Below are 12642 nucleotides of genomic sequence, written 5' to 3' on the forward strand. Positions count from 1 at the left end.
AACAACGCTTACCTACATGGTAATTATATGTATTATTGTAACAGTGACAACAACGGATTAGTACATTATTGAAAATACAGTTTCAGAATTATGTAATTCATCATCAAAAATACATACCTACATATCAGATTGTAATTCTGCCGCTGCTTAGTGAAGCAACACTTCTAAAGCGTCAGTGTCGTGAAAAGAGTTGTCGATTCTCATCTTTCGCAGTGAAACGGCCGCCGCTTACTTTGAGACACCTGATAAACTTGACACGCTTTAAAACAACTTCCAACAAACAACTTTTAGCGTATTACTTCAAATATGGTTCTCTGACGGAAAAATTGACAGACAAAGAATGTTTTAAATTGACACACTTGTTTTCTGAACATCCACCGAACGACCCATCACGTGATCTATGCACGATATTTATGTATTATGTCCTTGTCAACTGCCTGATATTACGACGCACTTCGTCTCTCTCGACGCCGACTCGCATACTCGAAGTGCTCGAAGCGAATCGAAACGTACCCAGAACCCACTGCGCTGTAAGCGTGATGTCACGTGTGACGCTAAGATGTCGGACAGCGCGGGGACGTTTGAAAACTGCACATATTCTTTCATTTATTTAATAAAATCGCAGCGATCTATAATGCGTAAAATGAAACTAACTCACTTCTAAAATCAACTGAAATTTCACGCTGCTAGTTGATCAATTAAAAATATCATGATTATCGCTAGCCAAAGTCGCGTGCCTTTAACTTACTGCGCGATGCGTGGGTCGATATACATATTTTACTTCTCAAGTGTTTCAGATTTCAGAACCCTTCTGTGAAAGCTTAGAAGTAAACGGTGAGTAGGGTGTACCACGCACAGGGAATTTGTTTATTATTGTCATGTAGATGTAAGAAAAGGGGTCAAATTTATTAATAATACCAGAAACACAACGTCGCTTTGATTTCATCACAAATTCAAATAAGAAATATGTGCTCTTTGAAGGCGTAATTGCTCTGTAACCTAATCATCGGCGTTCTAACCTCAAAAGTTTCCGGCTTTGTTGAAACTTTGCAGGTTAGAAGCCTGCTTTATACGGTTCAATAAACTCCGATGTTGGTAGAACTGAGTGTAGGCAAGTAACACGGCGTCTTCTTGTTCCGCAGATTATTTTCATTTGGATATTTCCTAAATGAGTGATACATCCACGTCGATATCAGCATTTGCCGCGTATTCGAAAATGCGTCAAACACCGGAGAGCCCGTTCTCATCGAAACCGGCTAAAAAGCGTCACAGTTCCGCCGCACTTTCGAGTAAAAAGAAGCCGAGGAAACGTTCGGCGTCTGTGGGTGACTTGACGCCAAATGAAAAAGGAAAAAAGACGCAAAAAATGTCCCGACTTTTGAAAGAAAAAAGTATGAAAACTGCAACAGGCGTGTCAAAGAAATCGTCAAGCAATTCAAAATCAACGGTGAAGAGATTGTCTAATGGAATTGATAAATCATCATCGAAATCAGCAACACCTAATAATAGAAGGTCCGTTGCGGGAAAATCAAAAGCGGCATTCCAACTGGCCGTTGCCGAGAGTGAAGTTAGCCCCAAATTAAGAAATAAAACTCTCAGATCTAGTGGTGACAAAACAGAACTAAAGGCTGTTGTAAAAAAAGTTACCTCACCTTTAAATTCTGCACCGAAGAAGAAAGCAAGCAAAAAATCTCCCGGCAATGTCGCGAAGTCAAAGCCGGAATCGGATTCCGAAAAAGCTATGAGTGATGTTGATGAATCAGAATTACAGGATAAAGAGGAAACACCATCCGGTTCGATCGATGACGGAAAAAAGCTGTTTGAATGGCTCATTTCTCCACTTCAGTTGGATGCTTTTTACAAGTAAACAATATTACAAATCAATCTTGAATGAAAAAAATTCATTTTCTCCAAGACGATTTTTTTTATCTAATGTTATTTTTTCATTACAGAACAAGCTGGGAGCTTGCCCCACTATACATAAAGAGAAACACCTCGAGCTATTACAAACATCTTATTTCCACACCCTTAATAGATTCAATCTTGCGAAATTACTACATGCAATTCACCAAGAATGTCGATGTGACTTCATACACGGATGGCAAAAGAGAAACACACAATCCTGTTGGTCGTGCATTGCCAAGTGTTGTCTGGGATTATTATGCGAACGGTTGTTCGGTCAGGCTGTTGAATCCCCAAACTTTTATACCCAAATTACATGTATTGAATGGTATGAAGAGTATTAATGAAAGCTGAAATTTTATATTAAGAGTTTTACTTTCAAACTCCAGACCTTTGGTTAATTTAATAATTTTTTAGCCACCCTCCAGGAATATTTTGGATGTTTTGTTGGGGCAAACGCTTATTTGACACCACCGAATACTCAGGGATTTGCACCGCATTACGATGATATCGAAGCGTTTATACTGCAAGTAGAGGGTAAAAAGAGATGGCGTCTATACAAACCGAGGTAATTGCAAATTTTGAAATCGTCTCATTACAGCGCTTGTTATGTATTTTACAAAGTAGAATCTTGTGTTTCAATTTATCACCCATGTATAAAAGTTGTGTATTACGGATATTTTCTCCTCTTTTCATGCATGGTTAGGAGCGATGATGAATATTTACCAAGATTGTCCTCTGATGATTTCGATCAATCAGAAATTGGAGAACCGATAATGGATATAGTTTTGGAAACTGGTGACTTGCTGTATTTTCCAAGAGGTACTATACATCAGGGTGAAACTATCGATGACACTCATAGTTTACACGTAACCTTGAGTGTCTATCAGAGGAATAGCTGGGGCGACTTTTTCGACAAGGTATCAAAATAATATTGATTGTTGATAAATTATTTATTGGTTGCGTGGTACCTCATATATCATGCAGATCAAACGCACAATATTTTCAAAGTATCAAACACTGTTCAACTTCTGCTTCATGCCATCCCGTTTAGCTTAAACAAGTTTTCCCGGATCGAGCTTTAGTTACTAAGATCATTATGTCAAATCAGTAATTATTACAGATAAGACGATGAATTACCGTATTGTTTTGAATATAAGGCAACGTTTTTAGTCGTTGACTACACCCATTAAAATTATCCTCGTCTAATACGCAGACTTGTTTTATGTGCGGGTAACTAAGAAAAACATCCTGAAATACTGTCTCCGAATCTTATATGTGGGGTCGTTTTTTACTCCGAATAACACTGTATTTTAAATAGCTTGAACGCTACCAGCCCTATGATTTAATAAATAACACGATAATGTGTTTTACTTGAAACTATAGCTTGTCCCAGTGACGTTGGAAAAAGCTATTGCATCAGATGTTGAATTCCGCGAAGGTTTGCCACTGGATTATCTTCAGCACGTAGGTTTGGCGCATGCGGATACGGACACTATTGACAGGACTAAGTTTATACGAAGAACACAGTACCTCTTATCTAAACTAGTCCAATACATAGACGTTGACAGAGCTGCTGACGAAATGGCTAAGAAGCATATCCACGATTTTCTACCGCCAGTGCTAACAGAAGAAGAAAAAGCATGTTCGATATACGAGGACGGGGAGAGAATGACAAAGGGTGGTATCGTAGTGAACAGAATTGAGGTAGAACCAGATACAAAAATAAGATTGGCCCGAGCATATTGCATAAGGTATGTGAGCCTGGGTAGCGTTGATTTGATATTAGTGTCATAGTTTTACCTCAAATGATTATTTATTGAATAACATTTTAGATTGCTGCGAGAAGAGGACGGACTCAAAGTTTATTATTCTACCGAGAATTCGAAAGAATATCGCGAGTTGGATCCACAGTTCTTGGAGGTATCGCAGGAACACGCTCCCGCTATAGAAGAAATCATTCGACAGTATCCAAATTATATCAAAGTCGAGGATTTACCTCTGGACGAGGAAGACAGCAAGGTAACGGATGATTTATGAAATTATATAATCACTTCGTTATTCTCAATTTTACCAGTCCACGGATCACGAAACCTATTGACGTAACTGTATTCTATTTAAAAACGAATTAGATACAGATCCGTCTACTGTTTACAGACACGCTGTGGTCATTCAGCAAAAAGGCAACTCAACTATGAAGAAAGTTAGAAGTACATGTGGTAATAATAGAAAAATATTTTCTTTCAGATCCAGGTGGTGAGGGATCTTTGGGAGAGAGGTATTCTCGTCACGGACCAACCATTGCCTATCGTGGAATAATTTACGAGGGAGTGATTTCACCTCCCGTGCAAAATAAGAGTAATCAGTGACTTTGACGGCAAACTTGTGAAATAAAGCATAAACGTGCATTTAATTTCTTAAAATAAAAGAAATAAACTTGTATTGACAAATCTTATAACCGACGGTGATTGGTCTGGGTTGAACAATAAACTTTGAATTTTCCGTGCAATACAAGCACACCGTTCACTTGGAAAAGTAAATTTTACTTCCATTCGAAAAATTTGTTATATTTCGGAATGTAATGTTCACCGATCCGTAAAGAGACAATCGGGTCCCGATAGGCTATAGAGCGTCTTGTGTATTGAAAAGTATATTATCTACGTAGAAAATAGTTTTCTTCACAATACTGTGTTTTTTACTTTTTCAATTCAGACTATCGATAGATTATTAACTTTTAATCACGGAACGTCTGAGAAGAAACCGAAATACTTTTGGTATTCTTCCACAGAATAGAGATATTTGAGTTTATTTTATTACTAAAGATATGGGTACGGCCAATTGATATATTATTGAAATAGCAAGGGATAATATTGAGAACTATTGAAATATCGTCTCGGATGATATGACCGTATGAATAATTTTCTATCCGTACAGTACTATCCGTAACTGTTTCAATACAATACAAAACTATCACTGTATAATCAGTTATATAAATAAAAATTTGTGTATACATTTCTATGTCATATATATATGTTACGTACATACTTAATATCTAGCGAACTCCAATACGTGGAATAAATTGATTGGCACTGATTTTGCAGTTCACAGTAGAAAGACAGCGTACTTATTTTCTTTCTATACCGTATCACCAGTTATAGTAACGATAAGTATAAAACTTTCATATTTCAGGAAAATACATTGACCCGAAACTGAATTTGATATTTTCGCGTTTTCCGCAATAATAATTGTGCGAATAAAATTTAATTACGTCTAGTCTTGCGGGTCTTCGCGTATTATTTCATCATGTGTATAAATTTCAGATGTACATACCTTGAATAATTCGTACACCTAACCTCCTTTCGATAATTTGAATCTTTCCTCTGAGCCAGGTCCTCGCGATCTTAATTACACGAAATCACTATAAGCCAATAATGCCAATCGATCTAGACCTTATACTATGGTATTATGAGCTTTTTATCTCTTTTCGCTTCTGTATTTTCATCCCGTTGTCTTCCGAGCACGTATTCGATGTATCCCAAGTATCCATCGTTGTCCAGATCGTCTTCTTCAAGCACATTGTCAATTAGATCTATAATGTAAATAAGGGAGTTCGCGGTCATATTTCAGGCTCAAAAATACTTCTAGAGAATTTCTGTTACTGACAATAGAGCAAATTAATCGCTGTGCTGTTTGTCTTCTTTCCGCCACATCCTGAAGATATTATAGACGCTTAAATTGATCAGCTCTTGACCGATTCGAGCAACAAATACGAAAGTTTGCGTAGTTTTTTATGAAGTAAAAGATGAATGCCGTATCGAAACCAATTACCAATAATCCTAGGCAGTTCTTCTAGATTTTCCCGAGCTGTTTCATATTCAGTCCTTTCGTCTCCTTCGTGTTGGTGCAAAGTATGCAGAATTGCATTAAGGATTTCCAAACCGTCAAGTTTGGTGTTATTGTCAATATCGTGGAAGCTGTAAATTACCAAGATCGTTAAAAAGATGTAGACCGGAAGAAGACTAAGACGTTTTTCAATCAACAGAATATCACTGATCACTGAAAATTGTACGCAACACTTAACATATCGTTACTACTCATTGTCAAAATATTTCGTCGTGAGACAGATTACAATACATACTTGAAATAATAGAACTCCAATTCCTGATCAGACATTTTCGAGAGATCCAATTGATCCGCTAAGGCACCCAAGTCTTCTTTCAAATGGCTGTAAGAAAGACGGAACATTAGTTTAGTAAATAATCGTGAGAATAGACGGTAAGAAATTGCGGGTACCTGGCGTCGTGTAAAAGTTCGGCGTCCTGGGTCAGTTTTAAACCATCCTTTTGCGGGGCGTAATGATGATGCGAAATCCCGCTCTTGGGATGATGTGGTCCACGAAATCCGACGGAAAATTCAACGAAGAGTCCCGCCAGTACCAGGAGCAGCATCTAGTTTCGGGGGTATAATCATTTTTCAATACACGAGTGCGTGGCAAGTCTGATAAAGGAAATGTTGCACAAAAATACGAATCAATCCGACAATAATTGGGCTCTGATCCGATTGTTTTTTCGTCACCGGTGAAGACGCTGATGAACGCTGTTCTGACCAAGCAAAAAGTAGCTCCGATCGAAAAGTCAGAATGAGGCCCCTTGGGAGTAGTGATATGTATATAAAATCTGATGGCGGCCAATTTCCTTCACAAATGATAAAAAAAAGTTAATTTATCATTGGAAAACGAGTAAAATCATGATCAATACGGACTGTATAGATTCTTTGAAACAAGTTCATAAAAATTTATGTATATCATGTTTCGTTAATCAGACTTCTTTTCCGTGTACAGCACTTAGTTGTTTGACTTTTTTCACAACTGCATGCAGCCTGAATTCTTTTCTGAAAAAAAATTGAGATTGTAATTTACAAATGAAACAATATATCTGTAGCTAGGTGTATAAAATTTGAAGAACCATGTCTGCGGTAAAATAAATCAGTATCTTTACGGAAAGAAATGAATTTTTTCAAAAATGTATATCGGTACATAAACTTGATCGAGAGAATGACAAAAATTGTCGACACTTGGAGAAAGCTACTGGCTGGATGGAACAATAGTACCTGCTGTGATTTATTCACTGACGATCCGAGCGAGGTACTACGTACATACATAGGTATAATACACGGGTCTAGGAAATACGCATGTCAGGCAGAGAAAACGAGGGTTGTAGGGACAGGGTGGAGTGAACAGAACGCTGCACCGTACACTCTTGGTGACAGATGCGTGGTGCGGTGCAGGGTAATTATTATACGATTACCCACAAGGCCATTGATTTAGATTGAACTCGGGGGGTCCGAGAGGCGCGCTCAGCCCCGGGAGCACTGTCACCCTGTGGAAATATGTTTCAAGATACGAAATAAAGGGGCGGGGGGGGGGCAGGGGGGCAAACAACCCCCGGTACAAACCAAGACCTATTTCCGGCCGCCGTCAAAGTTCAATCCTGTGTTTTCAACTCACTATCTCGCATTTTCATCACCCCATATCAGCTCGGGCATTTGCACTGGGGTTGGATTATCATCGGCAATCAAAGTATACATATTCCTGTATCAATACCTGTTTGTACACTCGCGTGCTTGCCTTTCTTGGTACGTATGTGTGTGTGTGTGTGTCCCTCTGTCCCTCTGACCCTTCGCTGCCCAATCAAAGTTTTATATCCGTCGCAGAGTGTTCTTATACGTACCTACTTCTATGGATTATTCTTGTAGTTTCAAAGGAAATGAAACCGTTTGAAGAATAATAGATACATATACGTCAATAGGTTGCACTTGTAATGAGTCAACTCCTGAAGTAGCTGTACAGCCTGTGTACGCCATGATCGTGCATATTTTATTCTGAAACGATCTATTTTCTGTTCAAACTTTCAGAGCTGGAAACGGTGAATCCCTTTTTTCTCTTCGTTCACGCAGCGATCTCTACTAGGTACATTTTTTCATCGTACTCGATGAGGGTATAATTCAACTTCAGAAATGGCAGTGTCAGTAAATTACAATAATTGCCACCGAAATAATTCACTGAGAAGAAGAACGAGCTATGAATAAAAAAAAAAAAAAAAATACACAGAAACTAAACTGCGAGGGAATGAGGTGAATGCAGTATCAGGAGTGGAATAATTATTCGTTTCATCGATACTAGTTTCATCGAGTTTCATCGAGTTTCAAAAAAAAAAAAGAAGATGAAGAAAATCGATTATCACACGCAGTTCCGAGTGAAAAAATTACGAATCAGTCTACCTACCTATTCGTCGTTAAGGTTGAACTATAGGCTGATCGCGACAATGATTGTAAAGGAAACGTACCTGTTACAGGCGCCTGATTCAATTGATTAATTAATTCAGCGAGTTTGATCGATGAAATATACACGAGTATAAATTTGTCGAGGTTACACTCCGCGTGCATTCCACCAGCTCTAACGGGCTATACAAATCCACTTGAAATATCGCTTGCACGTCTCTCGTAGGTACGATGCATTAGGTGTGTGCATAGCGCATTGTTTGCGCGTCGAGGATCGGAGTGTAGGTGGCAAAAGACGCGGAGCTACACGAGCTCGGGGTAGTTAGGAATCAATTTTATCGGCTTAAGAGGGGCGGATGCATATGCTGGGGGGCCTGAGGGGCTTAGAGCGCAAGTGGACTCCGAGTGGACCCCGAGTGGACCCCCGGAGGGTCTCACCCTAGTCGTGCAACTCCTCCCTCCGGGTGTCGAAATCTATAAATAATTTATATCATTTGGTCCATTCATCGGTCGAGCCCATATGTACGAACCTGTGTCGCCTTACGCGAATCGCTCGCCTCCCGGGGTTCGCGGTGAACGGAACCTGCTGCCGTTCGAATTCGCGGGTTTCCTGTTTCGGGCGTCCACGTGCTCGGAGTCGAACAGTTTGCGAGGAATCTACGAGTAGATTTCACCGATTGTGAGAAGTATTTCGTTTCTTAGGTTTGTTGGAATTGGAAGAAAATTTGGTGCAACTTACTGCTCGGTGCAATTGAGCTTGTAGATAGAGTATTTTCTGGTTATTCTGACGGTAAATATTCCTTGGCGACAATTTACCGTCGCACCAATGTCAAATCATTGCAATAGTTGTACAAAAATATAGTACAAGTAAGGAAAAGAATTTTTTTTTTAAACAGTATTTATACGTATGTACATACCGTATAGATTTTCTGGTTACGGATATAAAACTTTGTTTCATTTTCTAACCGGAATTTTGGTTTTCGGTTATAGCAGAAAATTGAAACCTTTAAAATGGACGTAGGTTGGCCAAAAGTCGATGCAGTAGTACATTGAGTAGCCGTGGATCACGCATTAGTCTGCGAAAATACAAAAACACAAACTAGCAGAATTTTAAAATTGAAATTGCTTCAAAATCGTTTGAAATCTACTAAATTCGTTCAACACCCTCTACGCCAGCTCATTTTATTGAAATGAGTACGTCCTACAAAGTCATCGAAACAGATTTTCTCTTTTCTCGATAATCAATTCAGCATAGCCATTTCTTGATTAAAAACAATATCGCTGCACTGTTGCAAAATTAAATATTCAACGATGCAAACGTCATGAAAAAAGATGTTTCAGAGAATGATGTAAAAAATAAAAGTCATCCGAATAAAATGAGTCATCGTCGGATGAAATCGAACGAATAAACTAGACTTCAAATAATTTCAACCGAATCGAAACGAAGCATCGTTATCCAAGCATTTGTTTTCAACACCAGTATTTTCAATTTCTCTATAATTACAAAGATCTTCGAAGCTTTGTACGAACGTGAAAAATAATAATAAATTTTATAAATACAACTAATTAATAAAAAGTATCGTTTTTCGGCCAACCAACATCCTCGTTGACTCGGCAGCAATCACAAGTAAAAATTTCTCTGTATACAGCGACAACTCACGGGGCGTTATTTTTTAATGCAAGCGCCATATCGGAACCCGAGGCAAGTGCATACGTCGTTTGAAATTCAAAACCGTGGCTGCATTGTCGGTGAATTTTTAATTCGATTCACTTGATCGAGGCCCGTGACTATCCGGGCATCGGATCTCACCCGGGACCCTTCGACGACCCGAAGGGACTCGGACCGAGGAACTGCAGGTTATGTCGCAAGCTGCACGGGAGCTTTTAAGCACCCCTGCATGCAAGCGGGGATGAACTTACCTCCGCTATTTCCACGGCCGAATCCGCGCCTCGATCAACCGGGAATAACCGGAATAGGTTTTATCGGATCTACGCCAGACAAATAAACAAACTGCAGAACGATCTGGAGGCGAATTTACCGTATTTTCTCTGTTTTGTTCCGCGCTTTCGCGACGACGGGATGAGAGATTATCGACGTTTCAACGGAGTCTGCGTATTCCGGACGTGCGCCCTCTCCGTCGACCCGACGTACCTCTTCGGGTCTTCGTCTTCCTCCTCGTCCGCGAAACGCGATGAAAGATCACCGAGAAATCGGATGGAAGTCATTTAAAAAAAAAAAAAACGGCCCGATTCCTCCTGAATATCATCGATCGGAAATCGGCCATCGGCTTTACAGAATTAATTTCCATATGAGAAACATGCTCATTTCTAAGAGTCAACGTAGTCGACGTGTTTACAGTAAGACAAAGGAACAGAAATCTGTACAATTTCCATCCAGTCTTTATCTACTATTTTTTTTTTATACTTTCTGCCGATCAACGTGTTTGACGACTGTGGTAACTTCTTATGACTTGACTCTTGTATACGCAATTACCTATCTTTTAAGCGATTTTGAGCCAACTGCGGCAAGGCATAGATCGAAGAATTAACATCTGAATTGAAACAAATTTATACACCGACAAATGCATGTTCAAATGTAGGAGAATTAATAATGAAGATGACCGTCTTGTATTATTTTATCGGTGAAATCTCACTCGCGGTGTCATACGCGAATAAATTAATTACAATAAAAGGCTTTGTACATCGTACATCCCGTCTTGTACTCTTCGTACCTATCGTAATTTATTCTCACCAACATGATTTTTTCTGTCAGCGATTTGTACACGAAATAATAAATACACCAGCGATATGCGACCGAAAAACTGGAGAACTGGTTATTCAATGAGTATTGCTATGGTACACGTCACGAGTCTCAATATCATTCTCGAGGACGGCGATATTGAATCGAAATGAGATGGAAAAAGGAAAAACAGACCGGACTGTACGTGTAAGTATATGGAAACCTTTTTTTTTATACCATTTTTGGAAATCGTTCTCCGATATTCATTTGGATCTTTCCTGCAGTCCCGTTTGCTATTTTTTGCTGTGTAAATGTGTGGATATAACACAATAATAGTTGAATAGCTACGATTGGCTGTGGGAAAATTCAAAGTCACGGACTCGCCGCGCTTTCGCGCGATATCCCCCGGAAATTTTCGTGACGGAATACTAATTCCAGGCTCCAAATTGCGTGAAAATAAGCGATAAGGTTCTACACGGCACGACTTGGAATTTACAAATATAGATACGTATCATTTCATTGACCGTCACTTTCCATGAAACGACGTCTTCGATTCTGGTTGCAGGTCAAGGTATGAGTAGCTATTAATTATTTGTCGAGAAATCTGTTGATTTTTTTTTTTTTTACAGAATCCTCGTGTTTCGTCTTACATACCTAATTCATATGTTTAAATATTGTCTGTACACAAAACGGGGGATCGTACGTACCGGCGACATTTACCGAAGGTATAAACAGCCTCCTTTTTTCTTTCTCAAGTCTGCATAATACTCAATTACCTCGAGTATGTACATAATTTGCAAAAAACAGGAATGTGAAAAAAGGTCAGTGGAATGATGAAATAAAATTTCGAGTATTATAATTATTTGCAGATGATAATCTCGCTTTAATCCATTCGCTTCTTTCTACACTGTAGTTTACAATCTTGATCTTCGTTTTTTACGATTCGAAGCGAGATATACTGCATATTAAACATGCCTAATTGTCAAGTATATGAAACGGGGGTAAAATTTTCTGACAAATCGATTTCCGCTATTTATTTTGAACACCTCAGAATCGTCGAAAAAGTGTTTCTTTACTAAAACAAAGGCATTTGGAGTCTATACTTTCATTTTATTTAAGCGAATGGCCTAATTGAACAACCGCTCGCGATCTGCGTAAGGAAGATCCTTTCGCCTGGATGTAACTTTGCACGTGGACAGCTCGAGGCGCGACGTATGAATATATGCAAAGGCGACATCGACCTCGAGGGTAGCGTAATGATCGTCCGCGAATCGGCGTTCGATATTTTTCTTTCCATTTTTCGGGGTTTTTTTTTTTTTTTTTTTACCGAAAATTCGACGATTCGAGGATGATCCTCCGGTAGGCGGGTCTCAACTTTTGAGCAGTCACAGCGGATGGGTCTCGCGTTGCCATGCCAACGACCGTAGCCTAAAGCTATGCTTTTATTGATTCCAAGCCGCAAACAATGTACAGGAGAGGATGTTTCTCTCGGTTCTGCGAATCTATCTCGATGGAGGATTATTAATAACGTAACTGAAAACACCGTGTCATGTATACGTTTTGTTATCTTCATCTCTTTCTTCGATATACCCGCCTAGCTCCGATACCTCTTATATTCCCTTTCGCGCTTCGCGTGTATCGTTCCGCGCGATACACGCTCAAGAAAATTTTATTCGCTGAGTAGGGTAAAGAAAAAAAAACCAAAATACTACTTGAGGTTA

The 12642-nt window shown here is 39.2% G+C and overlaps 3 protein-coding genes across 9 annotated transcripts in view; 1 reads left to right on the top strand and 2 right to left on the bottom strand.

Moving 5' to 3' along the window:
- The window catches only part of LOC124307818 (tRNA 2'-phosphotransferase 1), a 50692-nt gene extending 50261 nt beyond the window's left edge, over positions 1-431 (bottom strand). The window contains exon 1 of one of the 2 annotated variants that reach the window (XM_046769922.1): positions 122-431. The gene's annotated coding sequence lies outside the window, so the exon portion shown is untranslated. Of the gene's footprint in view, positions 1-117 lie in introns of both variants that reach the window. The other variant, XM_046769921.1, reaches the window with a different exon arrangement.
- Positions 432-717: 286 nt separating this feature from the next.
- LOC124307793 (ribosomal oxygenase 1) lies at positions 718-4914 on the top strand. Of its 2 annotated transcripts, none has more exons than XM_046769878.1 (8): positions 718-834; positions 1143-1863; positions 1953-2230; positions 2320-2470; positions 2609-2822; positions 3289-3656; positions 3738-3924; positions 4150-4914. In XM_046769878.1, exons 2-8 carry the CDS (start codon positions 1169-1171, stop codon positions 4219-4221), a joined length of 1965 nt encoding a protein of 654 aa, XP_046625834.1. In that variant the 5' UTR covers positions 718-834; positions 1143-1168; the 3' UTR covers positions 4222-4914. The 2 variants fall into 2 exon arrangements, with proteins under 2 accessions (XP_046625834.1, XP_046625833.1); XM_046769877.1 differs by lacking the exon at positions 718-834 and adding an exon at positions 886-1053.
- Positions 3289-12642, bottom strand: part of LOC124307815 (multiple coagulation factor deficiency protein 2 homolog) — a 37326-nt gene continuing 27972 nt past the window's right edge. Inside the window, exons 1-7 of one of the 5 annotated variants that reach the window (XM_046769913.1) lie at positions 10102-10272; positions 8712-8838; positions 6196-6350; positions 6041-6127; positions 5731-5876; positions 5566-5613; positions 3289-5491 (exon numbers count right to left, since the gene is read on the bottom strand). In XM_046769913.1, coding sequence (XP_046625869.1) covers positions 5358-5491; positions 5566-5613; positions 5731-5876; positions 6041-6127; positions 6196-6350 — 570 coding nt within the window. In that variant the 5' untranslated portion in view covers positions 8712-8838; positions 10102-10272 and the 3' untranslated portion in view covers positions 3289-5357. Of the gene's footprint in view, positions 5492-5565; positions 5614-5730; positions 5877-6040; positions 6128-6195; positions 6351-8711; positions 8839-8920; positions 9098-9841; positions 10073-10101; positions 10273-12642 lie in introns of those variants that run through there. The other 4 variants (XM_046769914.1, XM_046769912.1, XM_046769916.1 and 1 more) reach the window with 4 other exon arrangements.

The sequence above is a fragment of the Neodiprion virginianus genome, chromosome 6 (assembly GCF_021901495.1).
Source record: "Neodiprion virginianus isolate iyNeoVirg1 chromosome 6, iyNeoVirg1.1, whole genome shotgun sequence".
Classification (NCBI taxonomy): Eukaryota; Metazoa; Arthropoda; class Insecta; order Hymenoptera; family Diprionidae; genus Neodiprion; species Neodiprion virginianus.